We start from the raw sequence: 23,498 nt of genomic DNA, 5'->3' as shown, positions 1-23,498 counted from the left end.
GGCTATGACCAGCTCAGACAACAGTCAACAGCCCCCCCGCAGGGACAAATACTTTCTCCCAACCACAGCACCCTAAGCCTGCTCAGCACTGACCATCAAAACATAAGATACACAGTCCCAGATTAGGACAAACAAAACCCACCTACCCTGCTCTTCCCTGCTTCAAGACTTCCCTCTCTGGGAAGCCTTACGGGGGCTCTTGCTATCAAAGAATCTTAAATGTGCAGCAAAATCAGACCCAGTCTGAGGCTTGGGATCCACTCCCCACGCAGGAAGCTGTGAGGTCAGGTGAACTGCGTCCTTTTTCATTTAACTAAGAAAGGCAGGCTCAAGACGGGTCCCCCCAGCCCAGGTGCCTGAACTCCCCTTGATTGTAGAATCTCCCCTGACACTTGTTAAAGAATAATTGTCCCCAGTTCATCCCTCCAAGGTTCCAACATCACCAGGTGACTGAGAGCAGAGAGATGCCATAAAGGGGAGATACATTAGTTTAATAAAAGGGTTTCTAAATCATCCTAGCAGTGATGTCTGGGTGTCATTATTTTTACCAACTGATCCCCAAGCAAGGAACTCAAAATTTCTATTCTTTAGTTTAAAATATGACAGCTCCCAGCCAAAACTTAAACAGAGAAGCCAGAGTTTTCAAAGACAGTATTCTCTCTCTCTCCCTCCTCCTCTCCCCCTCTTCCTCCTCCTCCTCTCCTCCCTCCCCATCCTCTCTCCCTCCCTCTCCTCCCTCCCCTTCCTCTCTCCCTCCCTCTCCACCCCTGGCCTTCTTTGCCATAGCAATTTTCAGGTTTCATTGTTAATGACCACACCAGGCCTCAGAACACAGAACTTCTTTCCCAGCTCCTCTAAGGATCCATTATCCCGTCTTACTGGAAAGCAGGGTTACCCCAAAGGGAAGTTTAGACACCCACAAATGTTTGGGATGCATACAGCCAAACAGGTGAATTAGTCGTGGGCCATCTGGGGACGTTCAAAGCAACACAAACCACGTGAACTCTTTCATCCGCCTTTGTAGCCAGCCCAAGTCCAGATTTTAAACATAGGTCAGTCGGAAAGAGGAAAAGTGAGAAGTTTCCCAACCATGGCCCAGATCAACATCTGGAAACTACGTTTCTCCCCAGTAAATGAAAGCCCAAGCCAACGTATTTACTCTAGGCAGAGAAGGAGGAACCGAGGGCGCCCAGGTGCCACAAGAAAGCCGTGGCCAGGTGTCAGGACATAACCACCAGGGTGTCAAGGGGTGGGGACATGAACGGGATGGGACTGAAACCCTGACACCCAGCCCTAGAAGTCCGGACTCTGCCTGAACTTAAGGACTCCTGGGTCACAGTGCACACCCAACATGGGGACAGTCAGGGCTGGCTGGGGGGTGAGGTGGGGGGCGCAGGGTGTGGCTGTCCCGTGGGCAGCAGTGCCACCCGAGCCTGCGCAAGGGGGCACGGGGTGGGAGGCATCCCGAGGTGGAGAGGGCCCCGTTGCCTTTGACCACCCGAGCGATGTTCCAGAGAGGTGTGGAGTTGCGGGAGCCCTGTCCCGGGGCCTCCTGCGCTGCGCGCCACCTTTCCCGCGGCGGGAGCGGGGCGGAGTCCAGAGCAACGCGGGAGCCCCGGCGGGCCACTGTCCCCAACGGCCTGCGCGGTCCCGGGCCCTGTCGCGGTCCCCTGCGTGGCACGGGCTCAACTTTCTCGGAGCCACAGGTGGCCCAGGAACATTCCCGGGGCTGGTGGTTGGGGGGCGGGGGGGGGGGAGGAAGCGACCAGTACAGTGCGTGCGCCTCTCTCCTCCGTCCGCCAGGTCCCCTGTCCACAGCATCTGTATCTCAGCCCTGCCCATCATCCGCACGCATGCTCGCAAAGTTGGAAGAGGGGTGTCGCTCCCCCCACCCCACCCCGTAACCGCCCCACCCTAGGTCCGGGAGCCCCAGGGCGCACGAGGTTGAGCTACTGGGACCCGCCCGCTGAGATCCCCTTGACCCTGCCCTGTAAGTGACCCCTGGGGAAAAGGAGGGGAAAGAAAAAAAGTCCCCCCCCAACCCCACCCCACCCCCCGGCACTCTACCGCGCATGCTCAGAGCTGGACAGCTCCAGAGAGGGAAATTTAAAAACGGTTTGAGCTGCGACGGTGGCCAAATTGTGGACAGCGAGGGGCGAGCGCAAGGGAGACCCCCCTGCCGCAGCGCCGCCCCCAGCGCTCCCAGGACCCGCTCCAGGTACCACAGCGCAGTCCGTGCTGCGCACCCCATCCGACCCACGGGAGCCCCAGCGGGGCTGGAAGCTGCCCACGCCTGTTTCAGGCCTGGCTTGGCGGACTAAGGGACGCCCCGGGAATCTCATTGCATGCCGTGTTTGTGGGTGGCCGGGTGGATGGCGTGGTGCGTGGACTGGTTTCCCAGCACCCGCGTCTGGAGTCTCCTCCAAGGCGGGAGCCCCGCGGATGGTTCCCCGGGTCCATCAAGTCCCACTTTCCTGATGATCTCATTTTCAAGCTGATCATAGCTGAATAGCGGTGGAGAATGGGGCTTGGAAGGAAACGGAGTTCTTGGGTGTTCTTCGGTTTTGCCAAGGCTTTCCAAAGCTCTGCGTTTCCATTTAGGAGCTCTCCCTCCCCCTCCCCTGTCCCCGTCCCCCTCCTCCTCCCCCTTGAATTTGAAAGAACTTGGAATTTCACCCATTCTCCTCACTTGGCTCTTAAATTCCTGTAGGATTTTCCCGGGATTGTGACTTTGTGAGTCGCTTTCCGACTGTGGGAAACTGTGGGTCTCTGCCCTGCCCACATCGGTGCTAATGGGAACTTTGTTGTATCTTTTTCCCCCCATCTAAGGAGATGATAGAAAGTGACATCCCACCCAAAATGTCAGGAATGATCAGAAGTTCGGGGCTCAGTCACCACCGCTCTCCGCAGGAATTCAGGTGAGGGGCCCCGTCTGTGTGGTGGCTGAGGCGCCTGCAGCCTGGATGGGAGAAAGTCTCAACTTCAGAGTGGCTCCCTCTGCTCGGGCGCGTCCCCTCTAAGGGAGAGTCTCTCCTGGGTTCGACTGTGGGCAGCCTGGGGTCAGCAGCAGCTTCCCACCCAGTGACCCCAGCAGGGGCTCTAAAAAATGTCCCCCCACCCCAAAAGCGTTCTGGAAAAAAACTGGTTTCCACCCTCCGTGGGTGTTGGGAGGTTGTAGGTCGGGACTCATGAGTTCTTAGCCGTGCTGTGCTGTGTGTGACCTTTAGCCAGCCCATCGCCCCCGCCGCCGCCGGGCCTTGTTTTCTCCTCATGTAAATGAATGATGCTGTTGAATTAGATGGTGGCAGGTTCTCTTTGGAGCTCTGTGGGCCAACTGGATGGAAAGTGGGGCCCAAGTCAAAACGGCTTTCGAAACAGAATCAAAATTCAGGTGAGGGTGGGGGGGAATGACGAGCCTTGCCCCTTTGTGGGAAAGGCGTTGGAAATTCAGCCCCCCCCCCAAAAAAAAAAACCCAAAACCTTCTTTACAGGTGAGAGAACCAAGGCCCAGAGAGGAGCTCAGTCAAGTGCGCACAGCCTTTGGGAGGGAGGGAGGGAGGGAGGAGGAGGAGGAGGAGGAGGAACGGCCAGGGTGCTCTGGGAGAGCCTCTCCTCCTTGAGATGGGGTAGCCTGACCTGGTTCCCAGGGCCCTAAAGCCAACCCCATGCCTCGGTGGAGCAGCGGGGCAGGCTGGGGGTTACCCTGGGAAGGCAGGCTGTCACCTCAGATCAACCCTGTTTACCCAGGGGCTGTCTGGGCCGGGGGACCACTGCTGAGGCGCCAAGCAGCCTCCAATTAGAAGGGCTGCTTCTGGACACAAAGGAGGCCAAGGATTCAAACGGCTGTGTGTGTGTGTGTGTGTGTGTGTGTGTGTGTGTGCGCGCGCGCGCAGCACCTGACCCAGGTGCAAAGGCAGTTCCTGTACCCATCATTCCCAGCCTCTGCTGAGCCCACCACTCAGGGCAGAGGACTGAGGCCAGCATCACACAGCCTAGGACCTCCCCCCCCACCCCCCGGACTTCCTTCTTGCTATTAGAGGTAAATAATCATGAGTGGGGGCCTGTGCGAGCATCTCTGGCTTGGGTAAACCCGGCTTCTCTGGCACTTTCTAAACCTCAGTTTCTTCATCTGTACAATCGGGCACCTGCAGCATGGGGTTGCTATGGCAACCAGCCAGCCCTCTCTGGCTCGGCCACTTGCCCGTGGTATGACGCTCCTGGGCACATCACCTCTGAGCCCTCATTGGCTTAAGACAATGAATGGACAGTAGAAACTACTGTAAAATTAACAAGACACCCAGCCGGCCCGGCACAAACCCAGACAGCTCTGCCATTGCTCTCCAAGGGGGAAGACCTCGAGGGTCTGTTCTCCGCGGGGCTGGATGTAAGAGCTCAAAGGCATGGCTTCTGATTGCACCTCCATGGAGTCGCAGAAGGGTCAGGGAAGAGAGCAGGAGGAACAAAGACTGTCAGTCAGACATATGCCAGTTCCCATAGACGGACGGGTCCCCTGTCTTCAGATTCCTGGCTTTAAAGTGAGCAGGACTGGGGTGTCAGGGAGATGGCTCCGTCGCCGTCGTCGATAAAGGTGCCTGTGGTGCAAGCTAGTGAACCGAGTTTGGGCCACGGAACCCACGGAAAAGGTGGAAGGAGAGAGTTGCCCTCTGACCTCCACATGCGTGCTGGGCTATGAATGTTCCCCCAGATAATAAAAAAAAGAAAATTAAAAATTTAAATGGGGCATAATTAGGCTGCCACAAGGATGAGCGGTAAAGCTTGCAGAGCTCGGAATGCTTAACTAGTTATCGCTGCTTCCAACCTGGCCGTGCTGGAATGCGTGGGCGCCAGAACCACAGAGGGCCCTCGGGGAGTGTGGAGATGGGATCCCTGAGTCGGGATGCACACAGGCCGCCTAATGGAGCTCCTTTGAGGCTGGGGCTTCACATCCAGGCCAGCGCAACCCAGAAACTGTCTGCAGCACTGTGCACTGCCCAGCTCTAAGTCCAGGGGAAGACAGACAGACAGACAGAGCTCCCATGGTGGCGGATGGCTGGTGTAGTCCACTCACTGACCAGCTGGCAAATGGGGACTGTCAGCTCTGATCCAGAGGTTCCCGGACCCAGCCCGGCACACCCTTCCCACCTGCGGTTGTTCATTCCCCCGCCCCCGCCCCCCCTCCCTCCCCCCGGGACAGCTAGTGCATCCAAATGGCAGGACACCTTAACCTTCACCGCAATGGCTGAGGTTCAGGCTGTCACCTCTTCTGCAGCAGAGTCACAGCATCAGTGGTGACCAGCTGTCCCCAAACCACCCCGTGAGGGCAGCGTGCCTGTGCCCATCCGGTAAGGGAATGACTCGAGGGATCGGCCAGGGTGAAATGCTTTAGTAAGATGGTGTGGGAGTGACAGGCCACGTGGGGTCTCAGACCTGAAGTTGTCACACACCCCGTGAGCACTGTGCGCCTAAACTCCCCCTACGCCACTAGTAAAGAACATACTACCTCCCCACCGTGTGACACCCCTGTCCCCCAGACAAGTTACTGCCCTCTCTGATCCTTTTGCAAAATGGAACCTGAGAACCAATCAGCAGGCTGCTGTTGAGGGGGGTGGGGGGGCGTTGTGCCTGCTGCAGGCCAGCAAGGCAGTGAGCCAGCTTGGGACAGCGCTTGCTCCTGGCAGGGACATTTTCTAATTACTCTGCGCCGGGAGCCTTTGCTTCCAACAACTCCCATTTTTCTGCCTAAATAATAGCCCAGGAGAAGTTTATGGGCTTCTCATGTGGGCTCCTGTGTCTCCAGGGACTGCTCCATGGATTGGATCTCCCAGGCTGTGAATCCAGACACCTGGGGGGGGGGGGGCCTTCATGCAGACCACAAGCAGCTGCCTGGTGCTCCGTCCCCCTGGGGCTGATTGGCCGTTAGTTAACTTTCAATGCCCACATTCCGGGAGGGGAGGGCGTTGCTGGCTGCAGCCAACGGCCCAGTTCTGGGGCAGCTGTCAGGGGTCAGTGGTGGAGGTCTAGACAGCCAGCCGTCCCTCACTAGTCTCTCTTCCTAGCAGCCGGAGTGCAGCTCCGTCCCTCAGCAGCCTTGAGCCTCGCTAGCTCTAGCCGGTTTCTTCTTAGCTCCAAGGGTGGGAGGGAAGTCCACTCCCAGAATGCTGAGGAACAGAGTTCTTAAGTACCTACTGGGTACTAGGTGCTAGGTGCTTTCCCAGTCCCAGCAAGTGCACTCTTCCTCATGGTATCCCCATAGCGATGACCCTGGCTTCGTCTCCAACTACAGACAAGAAAACTAGGGACAGACAGCAGCACTTGTCCACGGGCTTATATTCATGGAGAGGACGGAGGGAAAAAACCCTGAGCAGACGCCTCAACCTTTGGAACTTAGTTCAGAGAGGTCAGAGGTCAGACCCAGCACCTTCCCTCCGCTGAGTGGGAGATGAACAAGGAAGACGCGCTGGTGTGTTCTCAGGCCCACACCCACTCATGGTGCTCCATGGAGAGTCCTTGCCCTGATCACTGACATCCCAAAATGTCAGGGTCTGCCCTAAAAAAGTAGGCGATCCAGGCACTGGAAGTGCTCCCCCCCCCCCCCCACAGACACACACAGTGGTTTTCTTCAAAGGACAGAGAGTGTTGACTGGATGGGTGAGCAGACAAAATACTTCATAGTGATGGTCAACTGTGCAAGAGTCCCCTGCTGTGTGTGGGTGTGGACCCTTGAACCCCATAAGGGGAGGCACCACCCACTAGCCGTAACTCCCTAGGTAGACTTGCAGGGGACATTAACATCTCAACATCTACGAACTCCACCCTCAAGGTCGTGTATTGAATAGCAGCCCGGCTACTGTATAAACAAGGAAGAGAAGTAGCCTTGCTGAAGTCCAATCATGCTACCTTTCCAAACACATACACATGTGTGTGTACACGCACGCACGCACGCACGCACGCACGCACATATGCACACCAAGTCAGCTATTCTTCTAGAGGGGAAAACTAGCCCCTTCTCCCCCCAAATCACATGATACCATAGTACCCACCCTTGTCTTCCAGGGAATCTTTGAGCATGCTAAGTAGCATTTAATTTTCTTTCTTTCTGCCAACTGTTCTGAAGGCTGTCACAAAAGGTATGTTAGCTGGGTAAACCTGACCCTCCCAAGCTTAACCCTGGAGACTGGAGAGGAGGACCGTTTGGGCAGATGTAACAGTTTCTCACCAGCCACAGCCCAGGAGGGTGGGGGTGAGGCTGTGAGATCAAGGTGAGCTGTTGCCATGGGGGGATACCTGGGTCTGGCCCCAAGGGAGTAGGAGCTGAGCATCTGGAAGGTGGGCTGCATTTACGTAGAGTGCCTACAGTGTGCAGAGACCTGTCCTGGGCTCTGCGGCTCTTCCTGTAGAGGAGACAATGTCCCTTGCTTCAGTAGTGGGAGCACACAGGAGGCGGCTCAGCTCCTGTCTTAACCTTCTCACCCCTCCAGACCCTCAGGGTCCCCAGAAACCTGGGTGTTGCCTGCCTTACCTGGGGACTCTAGCAGGGCTCAAGAGAACATAGGTTTGTAGGACTGACTTCGGGGGGATCAGGGAAGTGGGTGCCTGGCAGGGAGGTCGGGTTACACACACTGTGAGCAAACAAAAGGCATGGGGTCCCCCACAGAAAACACAGCAACACGGCGGAGACACTGGAGGCCGTGGCAGTGACATCCACCCTACCCAGTGACTCAGTGTCCCTGCAGCGTCGGGGCCCATCACACACTGCTCCCGGGTCAGAGTGAGGTCAGCCAGCCAGAGGGTGACTCAACCCCACAGGACAAGATAAGGGGGAGTCCGCCAAATGTAAGAGGGAACACGGGCTGAGCATTAACTGCAGGTGCCCGAGTCCCGTGCCCAGGTGCAGTGACGGCCAGCTGGCAGCAGGTGTATGGGTAGTCAGGTGGCGGATGGTGATCATGTGGGAACGAGATGGGTCAGTAGGATATAGAGCCCTGGCTGCCCCGTCAGGGCTGGGGGGAAGAAAGGAAGGACGCTTTGCCTCTAAGGCTGTCATCCCCATTATGCAGATGTGCAAACTGAGGCTTAGAAAGGTTCAGAAGCACGTGACTTCACCCAACAGGAAGGGTGAGGCCAGGACTTCATCCCCGAGCCTGTCAATCACAGGGACAGAGACTCCCAGAGAGGAGAGTGGCAGAGGGGCGCGGGTGGGAAGAGCTGGTCTTGGGTGACTTTTTTTCTGCCCCCCTGGAACTGGCAGGCATGTGGGCATCAGGGACAAGGTGACCCCAGGGTTTCTCCTCACTGAGAAACAGGGGAGACAGTGGACAGGCTCTCACTGTCTCCTCCCATCTTCGTCCAGGAGAGGGAAGAGTTACTCTGAGCTGCCACGGATGCTTTCTCTCGGACTCCTCTCTCAGTGGCCTGCGAACGCCCTCACGATGGCAGGAGAGATTCCCAAACCGCCTCTCCGCCACCCTTACAGACCAGCTCTGTGCCGTTATTCTCATCCACACCCACTTTACAGTTCGGGGAAACCGAGGCTAGGGATTAAGTGTTCTCCTAAGGGCTGGTGGCAGGAAGCCCGAGTAGTTCCCCAAATCAGGAGTCTCTCCTATAGCGACGTCCTGGACCCCCAGTTTACACTCCTTGAAGCCCTGGGAGGAAGCGAGGCTGGGCAGGGGTGCCTTCTATGGGGGTTGGCGAGGAAATCTGGAGGGCCCTGTGCAGCTGTGAGGAATGGTACCCCATGTGCTCCTCGGCTGCACAGTGAGGACAGTCCGTTCCCCTTTGTCCTCCCATGCATCTGTCCCTGGTCCCTGTGTGATGAAGAGAGGAGGGGACAGGGTTTGGAGCTAGTGGACTCCTCCCACAGTGCTCCATCGAGGGAGCGCAGCAGGGTTGGCTGGGCTGAGCAGGGCTGGTGCACGAAGACAGACATTCTGGCTAGGGGTTGGGAGAAGGAAGGAGCGGATGGCCTTTCGAATGCCTGAGGCAACGGGGGTGTCACAGACCCCTAAGACGAATACCAAACCCCCAAGAATGGAGAACAGGGCCCAGCTTGTACCAAAAGGTGACTGCAGACGGTCTCATCTGATGAAAAGGACAAGTACAGCAGAGACCAGATTTAAGTCCTTGTCACCGCAGTTGCATGCAAAGGGACTTTTACCGTGCTAGCCTCAGTTTCCCCATCTGTAAAGTAAGCTGTTCTGCTCTCTGTAGCTCCCCGGTGCTCAGAGACGAGGAATTCATGGGGGCGGAGGGCAGCCTAGCGGAGCCAGACCCGACTGACACTCCCACGTCTGTCTTGGAGTCAGTGACCTGGGCTCTCGGCCTCTTTCAACCAGCCATGTGGGAACAGAAAGGCTGCACTGGATGCTCACAGGGTCCGGGTCCTGAGTGAGCCCCGGGAGGACAGAGGAGCAGCGGGGAGCACCACCGAGCTGAGGCACGGGCAATGTGGCGGGCCACAGACAGAAGAATCCTCCGAGAGGAGCCGGGAGCCCTAATGATCCCGCCCTGTCCTGGTTGAGACTGGGACCATGGTGTGTCTCCCTGTGTGTGACAGGGCTTCCCTGAACCAGTTTAGAGCACAGTCAGGGGACCTGGGAGGGACCTGGGAGGGACATCCTGGGTGAGATACCCAGAAGGCAGTTAGGATGGTCTCGGGGAACGGCAAAGGCGGAAGTGAGGGCCCAGGCTGTGTTTGGCTGTGCTGAGCTGTTGGCAGCTGGGCACACTGTAGTGGCAAAAGAATGCAGGGAAATGAGGCCACCACCAGGACAGCACTACCCCAACCCACACCTGCTCCCCTCCGGTGAAGCACCTATGAGAATCGTTTCCAGGAGTCTTCACCGGAAACAGCTCACGACCCAGGGACAGACAGCCCAGGGACTCAGTTTCTCTATATGTAAAATGGGGACAGCACAGGGCCGGACTTCAAGGGTGTCCCCGTGAAGAAATGGTCACAGTGCATGTGTTGGGAACCAGGTGCTGTTCAGGGTTTCACAGGCTGGACGCTCATGACGTCCCGTGACAAGGACAGTTGTCTGTGATTTACAGGTGAAAAGCCGAGGCACAGAGAGGTTAAGCAGGTGACTTAAGGGAAACCAGGATGAGAATCCCAAGCTTGAGGCTCTGCCAACTGTGCATGCTGCTTCTTGGATTCACCCCTGGCAGGGTCTAGACCAGGTCGGTGTCCTGGAGCCTTGCAGAGTTCCTGCCTTATGAAATCTGAAAGTCGGAACGTGCCTCTCCCTCCCCCCGCCCAGTCCTAAGCAGAGCGGCATGGGTGATCGGGAAGGCATGGGACTCTCCCAGGCTTCCCTGGGAGGCTGGCTGGCTCTGGGGTGAAGACAAGAGAGTAGGGTCAGCCCCTCCCTTTACAGCGTAGTCTCTGGGGGCCTAGGGGACAGATGGCATGGCTCAGGCCGGGGCCAGGACTGTCAGTCAGATAGATGAGTTATGAGCCGGCCAAAGGGGTGGCGGTCGGGAAACCACAGAAACAATAGCATCGAGACTCGGAACAATGGGGGCCACGTGCCGCAGGGGCAACAGTCGTTGGTGGCACAATGGGCCACCAGGGGACGGCAGCCGGGCCAACTGTTGCCACTGACATGGACCGGCCGGTTTTCAAATGATTTCCAGGCCCTGTTTTCCTATGAGGCAACCAATGGCCAAGGCAGCCGAGGGTCACCTGACAGCAGCTTCATGGGCTGCGGGCCCAGGCCTGTGACAACTGAGCAGTGTGGTCATGGCAACACTAACTGTGGCTCTGGAACACAAGGGGGCAGAGATGGGAAGGGAGAGAGTGAGCTTGGAGGTAACAGGAATGTCAGCAAAGGAATGACTGGCCAGTGGGCCACATAGGAACCCCCCACAGATGCGGGAGGAACCTAGAGGCTGTGGTTCTAGGGTACGGGTCCCCCCGCCCTCCACTCTTCCCGAGACCCGTCTCACGTTGGTTTGAACTCGAGGGCAGGATGTAGGTTGTGGTCTCTTGGCCACAGAGCAGACAGCTCTTGGTACTGAGGAGATCGGGCTGGGGTGTGGTACGGGCATCCCAGCACAGCACACACAAGATGCCACCACAAAGCTGTTGGCCACATAGCACATGGGACTTCAGGGTTATCAGAGTCATCCTGCCTGACACGGCTTCTTTCTTTTTCTTTTTTTTGTTTTGTTTTTCGAGACAGGGTTTCTCTGTGTAGCTTTGGCCTTTCCTAGAACTCCCTTGGTAGCCCAGGCTGGCCTCGAACTCACAGAGATCCGCATGCCTCTGCCTCCTGAGTGCTCGGATTGAAGGTGTGCGCCACCACCGCCCGGCGGCTTCTTGGCTTCTTTCTACAGAAAGTGATATGTGTACTCCATGCATGTCTTTGTCAGCCTGCAAATGACTGTAGGCCTCATGGTGCTCCAGGAGCTGCCTGGGTCACAACACTTGACCTTGACCAAGGGACTCATTGTGATGAACCTCAGTTTACCATATGTAAAACCCCTTTTACATATGCACATAGCTTATTCCAAGTGTTTGGGACCGGAAGTGTTTTAAATTTCAATTTGGTGGCTTGTGGAGCCATCTTTGCTGAGGGACCGGAGACAAGAGATGGAATTCACCGGTGCCTGTCTCACATGGCCAGCACTGTTTTCATTGTACCCACATTCGGACGGTGACCCCCTCAAATGATCCAAGGTGTGGAGTGTTCCACTGTGGCAGGAGGGAGGTACTCAGTAAGTTCTGGATTTTGAGGTTTTGGTGTTTGGAACAGGCTCCTGCCTCCCATGGGTGACGATGACCTCCCCGGGGACCTTCAGTCGCTGTCTTGGCTCACAGCCGTGGACGTGCCTCGGCTGCAGCAGATGGCCAGCGGGCGGACAGAGCTGGGTGGCCCCAGTGTGCTGCGTCCACACCCAGGTAGGCTCAAGGGGAGGAGGGGACCCCTGGGCCTGCCACTAGCCTGATGAGTGGCCCCAGAGAGGTCCCTCTGTCTCTCTGATCTCTCTGTGCATCTCTGTAAAATGGGGAGAATCCTGTCTTTCTGGGAGCAGGTCCACATTTCCTTAGTGGTATGACAATGGCATGTCTCACACTTTAACAGACTTGTGAGGGGCCAAATGCAAGCCGAGGCCTGGCCTTGCAAGTGCTGAAGTGGGCTTTAGATTTTCTGAAGGCCTAAAGCCTTTGCTGTCCGGCCCTTTAGGAAACAAGGGTACTGCCCTCTGTTCTAGAAGATTCTGAGAGAATCTTGGCACCTAGTAGGTGAGGTGCTCTGTAAATGACAGAGAGTTGTAATCAAAGAAAGTAGACTGAAGACAGCGTTGATGGAGAGCGGCAGAAAAGCCACTGCCGCGTGAGAACAGGGTCTGGCAGGATGGCTCTGTGGGCAAATTTTTCTTGAGCACTGTGCACAGCAAGCGGCCGCTGATGCCCGTCTTCCATGAAGGACCAGGAAATATTTACTTTTGAGACAGGGTCTCCCTAAATATCCCAGGCTGGCTATGAACTCCAGATCCTCCTATCCCGGCCTCCCGAGTGCTGGAATTACAGGCACGCTCTGCCGTACCTTTGCTAGAAATAGATTGTTTTAAACTTTTTAATTCATAAAGTATATACGTCGAAGCTATTCAGTATAGACGTTGATGGTGAAAACCTAGCCACAGACTATATGTAAACAAATAAGTATATGCCAATAAAACTTTATTGACAAACCAGGCTATGGGCCAGGTTCAGCCTACTGGTCAGTTTTCTAACTCTAATCTAGAGCCCTGTAAGACAACTATGCAGCACTGGGCTGTTCCTGCCCCTCCACTCAGATTCCTCATCTGTAGGGTATTGCCAGGGGTCCATACGGGAGGCATCTTAAAGCTGTCAGGGTTTGGTACATGGTAAAATAAGTCAGGGCCCAGCAGCCTTTTACAGGTCACTTTTACTTGATTAGAGGTGGTGCAATGAGACTCTGTGATGGATTAGTAATGTCTGTCACAGACTCAGCACTGGAAGCAGATGCACATCTGTTATTCTTGGGCTAATCTTGGGCAGTCTAGCAGAGCTCGGGGAGGAAGAGGGGGATACTCTTGTATCTAAATCTAGAGCTCTCAAGGAGCCATTAAGCCTTTGAGGAAATGAACAATAAATTGGTGCTTTAGCCCATGAAGGACAGGAGCCAAGGTGGTCTGTCATCATCATTATTGGCTCACATTAATTGGGATTTTATCACGTGCCCAATCATGTGCTCAATGCTTGGTTGGCAGCATCTCATTTAACAGTCACAACTTTGTAAATAGGTGAGGGGTCAGTAGAAACGGGGACCCTGAGGCTGGCCAGGTGACACAGGTTATAGGAACCCCACCGCTAACCACCACATTCCAGAAAAGGGATTTGGAAGAGCTTGCTGCATGTCTGGCCCTGGGGTGGAGGGTGACCCCCCATCCCCCACTGTGGCCACCATTTCCAGCAAACTTCCAGCTTTCTCTGTACCTTCCTCCTGCAGGTGCCTTGGCTGGGGCAGCCGACCTGAGTGTGGGTGCGACCCCTCGTCCCCTGCTCCGGGGCCAAGCTGCCATGGCCCCCAGAGGCATGCTGGGTTTGGGCCCCATAGGCAGCCACAGAGCCAGCGTAAGTGCCACTACACGGCTGGGAAAGACGGCGTGCGTGCGTGCGTGCGTCTGTCCCACCCTGACTTTCTGTCTCATCCTCTCCAGGCTGAGCAGATGAACCAGTTCCCCATAGGAAGCCCGTCATCCTCGGGCCCACAGGAAATACCACAGCTGTACTCACCTCCGACCCCACTCCAGTTCCCTCTGCCTCCAGGGTCCCAGCAGGTACCACAGGCTCGGAGATAGACTCTCCTGAATCCACTCGCCTGCACCCCAGGCTCGCACGCATAAGATCCCCTCCATGCCTGTGCCGCTGGCACCATTCATGCCTTGCTGGGGACCCTGGAGCATCTCCAGGGTTGAAATCCCTGCAGTTAGAAACCGGGCTGGGGTTTGTAAGTCACCTCTGCTCCGTCTCACCTCCGTTCTCTCTCTGCTGCCTGGCCCCGCCCCTTCCTGCGAAGTGCCCTCCTGCAGGCCTCTATGGCGCCCCGTTTGCAGCGCGGCCTTCCTACCCACAAGCCCACATGACCGCACATCCATCTCAGGAGCTGCACCCCAAACACTACCCCAAACCCATCTACTCCTACAGGTGAGGTCTGACGACCCGGGAGGAGGGGGCGCACAGGGGTTGCCACCGGGGTACCTTAGGCAGATGGGAGAGGTGACCTGGCTCCCCAGGGAACCCCCCCAGGTGGGACCCACTCTTGGGAGGGATTGGCATGCGGTCAGCTGACCCCGGATCAGACTGGTTCTCCATCCTCACGGGCTGGATGGCTTGGCCTCTGTGAGCCTGTTTCTTCTGATTAAAAAGTCGCAGAAATGGGGGGGGGGTGTGCCTTGGGCTTTGGGGGTGGGGTCGGGGAGGGAGCACCTGGGATGAAGTCTAAAAGCCCATGGGAGTGGGGTCAAAGGGCAAGAGTGATTTCTCAGCTCACTGCAGTGTCTGGGCTGGGAGAAGGGTAGGGAAGGGACAGGCCCGGGCCCAGGGAAAGTGCGGAGGAAAAGCTAACACTGGGAGTGTGGAGGGGCTGGTGCCCGCAGAGGGGGCCTTAGGCTGTCACCTGAGGCCTGTGTGTGGCCCCCACCTCTGGTCCCAGCTGTCTGATCGCCATGGCCTTGAAGAGCAGCAAGACGGGCAGCCTGCCTGTGAGCGAGATCTACAGCTTCATGAAGGAGCATTTCCCTTACTTCAAGGTGAGGGCTCTGAGGCAGGGTGGGGGAGTGCCGGAGCCCTAGCCCCTCTCTCCCCGGGCCTGCTAGGATCCAGGGCTTCCTCTACACCACGCTGAGCCCCACTCTTAGGCCCCCAGTTTTATCATACCTGGTAGGAAGGATGGGTGCAAGTCACAAAGAGAACAGAGTGCCGGGCGGTGGTGGTGCACGCCTTTAATCCCAGCACTCAGGAGACAGAGGCAGGCAGATCTCTGTGAGTTCGAGGCCAGCCTGGGCTACCAAGCGAGTCCCAGGAAAGGCGCAAAGCTGCACAGAGAAACCCTGTCTCGAAAAGCCAAAAAAAAAAAGAGAGAGAGAACGGGGCTTTTGAACTGGGTTCTGGTGGATGAAGCGGAGCTCGCCATGCGCCTTGGTGTCGAGAGTGGAGGGCCCAGCCTAGTTATTCAGCACAAACTCAGCAAGACAGCGGGATGCCAAGCACCTTCACCAGGAGCCTTCGCTGGGGGGTTCAAAAGGACTTAGGAAAAACTGTCCATCTCTGGAGCGTGGTTGGCCAATAGCCACCCTGTAAACTTCAAACCCCAACGAACAACGGGCAGCTAGGAGTCCCAGATCCCAGGCTCTTGGGGCTGGACAGTGTCCCGAGTAGAAATGCTGGACCACATGGGTTGGGTGAGCTGGGTCCCAGTGTCCGGTTGCCTAGCAACGAAGCGGCGAGCCTTTGAAAGTGATTTGCATTGAACTTACTGGGCAGCTACATAGCCCTCAGCATCAGTGTCCCCTAATCCCAACCCAGTGGGAGAGGAAGAAGGGGCATTGCTGAAGCCCTGGGCTGGGGTCCAACTCCAGGTCCGCAGCTCCCAGGGCAGGGCCTCTTGCATGCCTCAGTCCCCAGTCTTCCCTGTCCTCACCACAGCTGGTATTGTGGATGGAATCCCCTGTGTCCTGCCCTGAGAGGCATGAGTTTGAATGTACCCAGACAGGTAAAGAATTGCTAGGGTAGCGGGGCGGGGGGATCACCTGAGGAGTCTACCGGGCCTCCATGTGCCCCCCACAGACGGCGCCCGATGGCTGGAAGAATTCAGTAAGGCACAACCTGTCACTCAACAAGTGCTTCGAGAAGGTGGAAACCAAATCCAGCGGCTCCTCCCGCAAGGGCTGCCTGTGGGCCCTGAACCTGGCACGCATCGACAAGATGGAGGAGGAGATGTATAAGTGGAAGAGGAAGGACCTCGCGGCCATCCGCCGCAGCATGGCCAACCCGGGTGAGCCCCCCGACCCACCGCTCACACGCGCCCGCCACCTCCCCAGCCTCCCGGGGCTCCCTGCCCCTGTCTAGAAGCTGGCAAGTGCAGGGGCCTGGTGAGATGTGTGAAACGCCGCCGTCGAATCCGCCATCCCTGTATCTCTAACTCCACGGCTCTGGGATGGTATCAGACTGGGTGCTGGAAATAACCAGAGGGCTGGAGAGATAGCCGGGTGGCTAAGAGCACTTCCCGGTCTTACAGAGGATGGAAGTTTGGTTTAGTATCCACATTGGGCCGCTCACAACTGTCTGTAGCTCCAGATACAGGGCATCCGGCATTTTTTTTGTTTTCCTGGCCTCTGCTGTGGCACACACATGTGGGAGAGAGAGAGAGAGAGAGAGAGAGAGAGAGAGAGAGAGAGAGAGAGAGAGAGAATGAGAATCTTACGTAAAAGCTGACCATGGCAGCATGTGTCTGTGAGCCCTGTCCTGGGGAGGCAGAGATGGGAGGATCCCTGGCGCTCACTGGCCAGATAGTCTAGCCAAAGCGGTGACTCCAGGTTCAGGTGACAGGGTGGGGGTCGGGCAGCGGTGCTCCACTGAGTGAGAGGGGCAAGGCTTTGGCAGAAACTACCAGGGAGGCCCAGCACGGCACTCATCCCAGGGCTCCCGGACCTTGGTCTCAGCTTGCTGTGAGATGCTGGGCCGGTCATCTGGCCTTCTAGATTCTCATCTCTAAAGGGGCCCGGCTAGATCTTAGGCCCCTTATGGTCCAGTATCAGCATGGTGCTGCATCCAGGGAGACAAAGGCAACAGCCAGACAGGAGTGATTCCCGGGGCTGGGGAGATGGCTGAGTGGGAAAAGAACGTAACTGCAGTGCGTTCCCGAGTTTGGATCCCCAGAACCCAGGTAAAGCGGACATGGCAGTGCGCATCCGTAATCCTAGCGATCCTTTGGCAAGGTGGGGTGATAGAGAAGGGTGGTGAGCTGACCTTGGGAGACCTTGTCTCAAGAAAGCCGGAAGGCAAGGACCCACACCTGAGACTGGATTCTGATCTTGACATGGGCTCTAGGGTACACACGCTCACTTTTTTTTTTCGAGACAGGGTTTCTCTTTGTGGTTTTGGTGCCTGTCCTGGTTCTCACTCTCTAGACCAGGCTGGCCTCGAACTCAGAGATCTGCCTGCCTCTGCCTCCCGAGTGCTGGGATTAAAGGCATGTACCACCGTTGTCCGGCTACAAGCACACTTTTTGGAAAAGAGTGATGTCTGTGCTTTGCTTCTTTCCATTCTCGTAGAAGGGGATCCAGCTCTTAGCCCTCAGCAACGGTTTTCAGTGTTGTTTCTGTACAGAGAGTGGGAAGGTCTCTGTAAAGATTAATGACCTGGCTTTCTCGTGGGACCTTCGTCCCTGCCTCAGCTCCCTCTTGAAGGGCTGGTGAGAGTTCAGCTAAAGTCTTAGGGCCACAGGTCTGCGCTGTAAGGTCCTATCTGGGGGAGGGAGGGTGCTGTTAGGAGTTCATGGCAACTCCCATTCCTTGAAGGCCTTTTAATGGCTTGGGATGGCATCACATCTCCATAGCAACCCTGTGCAGGATGTATCATGCCATCTCAGAGAAGAGGAAACAGTCTAAGACAGTTGCTACATTCTCACGGGTGGTACACAGGGACTTAGGGCCCGGTGACCGCAGGGACTTCTGGGTGACATTTCCTACTCGTCTGCAGAGGAATTGGACAAGCTCATCTCAGACCGGCCGGAAAGCTGCCGGCGTCCTGGCAAACCAGGGGAGCCCGAGGCCACCGTGCCGACTCACGCCACCACAGTGGCCATGGTCCACAGCTGCCTGGCCACCTCCCAACTCCCGCCAAAGCCACTGATGACCCTGTCCCTGCAATCAATCCCCCTGCACCACCAGGTCCAGCCCCAGACACACCTGGACCCAGACTCCCCGGCACCAGCTCAGACCCCACCACTTCATGCCCTACCCCATCTCAGCCCAGGGCCTCTCCCCCAGCCAGCCATGGGGAGGCCTCCTGGGGACTTCCTCAACATCAGCACCGACATGAATACGGAGGTGGATGCCCTGGACCCCAGCATCATGGACTTCGCTCTACAGGGTGAGGTGTAAGACATGGGGGGTTGGGCGGGGTTAGGGGCGGAGATGGGAGCCCAGAAGCACTCTGCCCGCACCCCCCCAGCATCATCACTATAACCACCACCCCACCTCCTAAACACTTAATTAGCACCTGCTGTATACCAACTAAGCACTTCCTAGGCGTCACCTGCCACCCCGGGTCCTCATTCCGCTGATAAGGACACTGAAGCAAAGAGAAATCGAGTCACCAGCCTAGGTCCCCTGGCTACTCACTGGGCAGATCTAGGATTTAAGCCTCCTATCTCAAACTTTTCTTCAGCAGTTGCTTCAAAGTTATGCATGCGATGTTGGGGGGTGGGGGGTGGAGTCACACTGCGGCACAGTGCCCCCCTTCAGTAGGTCAAGGGTAAGAAGATGAGTGCATAGACATCCAAGAACCAACCAAGGTATTGTGTGCATCAGCGAAGGCTCCCAGCTCATCCAGCCCCTAACACGCATGTGCCTGCTGGGTTCCAGCCCTGTGTCCTGCCCCTCAGTAGGGAACAGGACCGGGTGGCGGGAGAGCCAGCCAATAGGTCTGTCACAGCTTAAAGGCACATGCCATGTCCCTGCTCCCCCCTCCCTGGAAGGGGAAACAGTGTTGTCCTCTGGGCTTGAATATCGGTGGTGCTGCTCAGTGAGAACCAAATACTTTCCATTCATTATCCCTGGCCTCCCCTGAGAGGTGGCTGTTGGGAGCATCTCCATCTTACGCTGTGGCTCAGAGACTAAAGTGGCTTTCCCAGGGACGCACAGCAGCGGGAGGAAGACGAGGATTAGAACTCTGCTTCCTCTCCGCTCTTCCTAACAACACACGGCTTCGGACATCACTCACGACCTTTGCCCTCGTTCCCTAAAGAGGGGATTTGAACTCGGGGCTATTTGGCCCTTAGCCAGCTCACCTCCAGTGCTTTTGTCTTTGCAAGGTAACCTTTGGGAAGAGATGAAGGAGGACAGCTTCAGCCTGGAGACGCTGGGGGCCTTCGGAGACTCCCCACTGGGCTGTGACCTGGGGGCTCCAAGCCTGACCCCCGCCTCTGGCGGCGGCGACCAGACCTTCCCTGATGTGCAGGTGACAGGTCTCTATGCTGCATACTCAACCCCAGACAGCGTGGCCCCGGCGATGGGCACCTCTGCTCAGTACCTGGGTCCTCCAGGGAATAAGGCCATAGCTCTGCTTTAGGCCGCCGGTCTGGAGGAAGGCACCGTGGCCACAACAGTGTCTCCAGCCGCTGGTGGACGAGGAAGTCCCAATGCTTAGTTCCTCCCTGCTCCCCCCATGCCACCACCAGACACTTCCGGGGCACCCAAGTCAGAAGCATGGGGGGATGTCAAGCACCCCACCCCACCTTCTCCTGCAGAGCCTGAGACAGGGGCATGGCCATGTTGAGGTCTGGCTCCTGGCAGGCACTGGGTGGTCAGCGGCCCACCTGGGGGCACAGCAGTGTGTCAAAGAGATCCAGGAGAGAAAGCTCTAAGCACACATGCTCTCCCAGGAAAGCAACCTCTGCCTGTGCCTCAGAGAGTGGCCCGAGGCCGGAGAAGGCCTGGGCCAGTCTTGGACCTGCCTTGGAGGTAAGACAGTTGACCTCTGCCATGGGCTCCTGCCCACCACTCCTGGAGTCTCCTGTGCTGACCACTGGGACCATGTGTAAATGTATTTATTTTTATTGCGACCCCAGCTGAGGTCCCTGGAATGAGACTGGGCAGACTCCACACCACTCAGCAATCCTGACTCCCTAGTGACCCCGAGTTACATCTCCAGCCTGCTCAGGCATCCCCGGCAGCCCTGCCATTCAGAGAATGAACAAGCACTTTTGCTACTGGGAAGCACCTGGCCGTTTTCCTACTAGGTCAGATCTTTCCCCCAGTGTTTAATCATGGCTCACACCTACTCCTGGGGACACCCAGGAGGGGAGGTGCCGTAGCAGTGAGTTTGGAAGGGATCCCAAACTGTGGGGCTGAGAAGATGAAGAAAAGGCAGAGACCTGTCTGTGCCAGGTTTGGGATGTTCGTGACAAGACGAGAACCTCCGGCCCTGAGCCCTCTTCACAACAGTATGGCGTGGAATATTGGTGCCCTCTCCTGCCCGTATCTAATATTGTGCTCTTGTTCCACCACTGGTTTTTCCAAGCGAGGGTTCTGCAAGCAGGCGGGTCTCTTTTCCACCTTGATGCTGGTCTGACCCCACGTCTGGAAGTTCACACCCTAGGGCCAAATGTTCCGAAGAACCAGCGTGTGGGCCAGCTGTCTGGAAGGATGATGTGAGGCCTTGTCTTCAAGGGCCGTCTTCCAGGCCTTCCCCTACCTCCGTGGGTGCATCCCTGTCTCTAGACCATGCAGCCCAGCCCCTCTGGCCAGGCTTGCTCAGCTGCTGTGTGCCAGGGCTCTTGATAAGTCATGGTGTTTAAGTGTTAAAACCCCGCATCCAGGCAGTGCCAAGACTCTGTAGGTATAGTACCAAGTAACTGTCTACTGTCAATAAAGGCCGAACAGCAGCAGCGTGGCTCAGTATAGACAGCGGAGACAGACAGACAGACAGACAGACAGACAGACAGACATACACATACACATACACACACACACACACACACAGAGCACAGGAACCTGGCCAGCCCTCTGACACCACATTCCCACTGGATCTGAGCCTAAAGGGGTGGGGTCGTCAATGAAATTCACATGGCTGGCATTGACTGTCCCCTTAGAATGCACACTTGGCAGGTAGCGTCTTGGGAATGAGTTGTAGACAATTGTCAACTACTCCCAAAGCGGCGGCTCAGAGAGTATTTGGGGGTGTTGAGTCTTCATGGGCCAGCTTTAGGCTTGAGTGTGGCTGCTCCCGCTGGGGACAGTGTGGGGGAAAGACTCCCACCTTCTCTTTTTTTTTTTTGGTTTGTTTGTTTTATTGAGACAGGGTTTCTCTGTGTAACAATTCGGGCTGACCTCGGCTGACCTCGGCTGACCTCGAACTCACGGAGATCCTTCTGTCTCTGCCTCTTGAGTGCTGGGATAAAAGTGCTGGCCACCACAGCCCAGCCTGACTCCCACCTTTTCATCACCCAAGACATGCCAGGCCAGGGATGGTCACTACCATGAGCTCATGCAGCCCTTGGGGAGGCCGTGGCTTAGAAATTAGTGCCCTATTTCGCTGGTGAAGAAATGCCAGCTTGGACGAGCCCAAATAACCCGCACCTGGGACCCCACTCTAGCTTTTGAACCACACCCCGAGACACAGGCTCAACCAACAGAGACATCGTGTCCCCAGCCACTCCTGTGACTCATTGATGGTCCTGCTGTCCCGCCGATATCACCTTAGCCCAGGGAGACCCCTGGACTTCTGGTCTCCAATAAGGGGATTAACTTGCCACTTTAAACTACTATCTTATCGAGCATACGATGTTACAGGGATAAACTGGGGCTGGAGAAGCTACTTAAGAGGACGGAGGTGCACCAGTGAGCGGCACCAGGTCCCGTTTATCCACTGGTTTAAAGAGGCTCAAACCTCTCCCCGAACTGACTCCTGGGTCTTTAGAGAAGGACTAGAGACCTGCTAACCACTGGGAGTGGACTGGTGGAGCCAGAAAGACTTCTTCAGACAGTCCTGTGGTGTGATACCAGGCCTCGGATCTCCAAGCCTTTTAGTTCAAGGACAAGACAGAGACCAAATGAGCAGCCAACACGACATATAACGACTCAGTGGCTTCCCGCCCATCACCCCCTTCGGGCACCTTGTTGCCTGAGCTGTGCTCACCTATCCCTTGGCATAGCCCTCTGCTCAGCCAGCAGTGTGCCCAGGGACTGGCAATACCAGGACATGGGAGCCATCGGCTTAGTTCTGGGCACTGTTTTCCCTGCTTAGCATGTCCTTGAGGGGTGTTCAGCCCTCACAGGCATCCTCAGTGGCCTCTACCTTGATGCTCCCACCTTGTGGAACTGAGTAAACATGGAAGCCTGGTGTCGCTGTGATGAAGACCACGGACAAGAGCAACTCAAGGAGAAAAGGTCTTGACTTAGAGGTCATTCCTTCACTGAGGAAAGACAGGGCAGGGACCTGGAGGCAGGAGCTGATGCAGAGGCCATGGAGGGTGCTGCTTACTGGCTTGATCCTACGGCTTGCTCAGCCTGCTTTCTTATTACCACCCATGACCCCCTATGCAGGATCACACAACCATCCAATAGGCTGAGCTCTCCCACATCAATCACTAATCAAGAAAATGCTCCTCAGACTTGTTTATGAGCCATTTGGATGGGGGTGTTCTCTCGGTTGAGGAAGGTAGCCTGGGTCAAATTGAAGAAAAACAATTAACCAGTACACCTGGGCACTTGCCAATGACTAGTAACTTCCGGGCCCTTAGCATTCTGGGTAAGATCCAACTCTCAGGGCTGGAGACATGGTTCAGCAGTTAAGTAAGAGCACTTGCTGCTCTTCCTAGAGAACCAGGATTTGATTCCCAGCATCCACAGTTCCAGAGGATCCGACACGTTCACACAGATATACATACAGACAAAAACATCAATGCACATAAAAATAAATCTTTTTTAAAAAAGATATATATAATCAGAATGGAGCAATAGACCAGGGGCAATTTATGTTTCGCTTGGCACAGGGGCTTGCTATGTAGGCTAGGCCATTCTAGAACTTATGATCCTCCTGCCTCGGGCTCTCCAGTGCTGAGATGGCAAGTATGCACCCTTCTGTTTGGCTAACCTGAGTTTTTAGCAAGCACCCTGCTAAATTTAAGAACAAATCTAAGGAAGGGAGTGTGGATCCAAGGCAAAGAGCATGAGAAGTCACCAGGGTCATTGCTGATACACCAAGGCAGATCCAAGGGCAGCAGAGCCCAGAGCATTCCCAAGCTCCACCTCAGGGTAAGCCATGACACACCAAGGCAGATCCAAGGGCAGCAGAGCCCAGAGCGTTCCCAAGCTCCGCCTCAGGGTAAGCCAAGAAAGATGGACTGACATGCCCCAGTCTCCTCCAAGCTGAGGGTGAGCCTGGCTGCCTCTGGGAAGGTCTGTCACCACCAGGCTCGGTCTGCCTTGGGAGTAGCAATATTGAAGTGGAATTGAGAGAGGTGGGAGAGAAGTGTGGGAGATGATGGGGTCGGCAGGGAGGTGAGGGAAAGCTCTGAGCATCAGGAGCCCCGACACAGGCTGTTGGCTTCTGCGGTGTGTGAGCCTGGGGTGTCTCTCGTGTCTTGAATACTTGTCTCCCAGCTGCTGTCACTATGATGGGAGACCGTGAAACTCTTAGGAGTTGGGGCCTGGCTGGCAGAACGTCCTAAGGGTCGGGACATGGAAGGTTCCTGGTTCCGGCTCCAGGGAGAAGTGGACGTCCTTGGCCACACTTCCCACTG

The 23,498-nt window shown here is 56.2% G+C and overlaps 1 protein-coding gene across 1 annotated transcript; it reads left to right on the top strand.

Annotated features, from left to right (window-relative positions):
* Window positions 1-2,829: 2,829 nt before the first annotated feature.
* Window positions 2,830-20,167, top strand: Foxn4 (forkhead box N4). Its single transcript, XM_006993947.3, has 9 exons — window positions 2,830-2,918; window positions 11,757-11,902; window positions 13,479-13,603; window positions 13,690-13,809; window positions 14,049-14,176; window positions 14,685-14,781; window positions 15,818-16,025; window positions 17,732-18,124; window positions 19,068-20,167. Exons 1-9 carry the CDS (start codon window positions 2,833-2,835, stop codon window positions 19,322-19,324), a joined length of 1,560 nt encoding a protein of 519 aa, XP_006994009.1. The 5' UTR covers window positions 2,830-2,832; the 3' UTR covers window positions 19,325-20,167.
* The last annotated feature ends 3,331 nt before the right edge of the window (window positions 20,168-23,498 follow it).

Source organism: Peromyscus maniculatus, chromosome 23, assembly GCF_049852395.1.
Source record: "Peromyscus maniculatus bairdii isolate BWxNUB_F1_BW_parent chromosome 23, HU_Pman_BW_mat_3.1, whole genome shotgun sequence".
In the NCBI taxonomy this organism is placed as follows: Eukaryota; Metazoa; Chordata; class Mammalia; order Rodentia; family Cricetidae; genus Peromyscus; species Peromyscus maniculatus.
The sequence above is the reverse complement of the archived record's forward strand: the minus strand, read 5'-3'. Positions and strand labels throughout refer to the sequence as shown.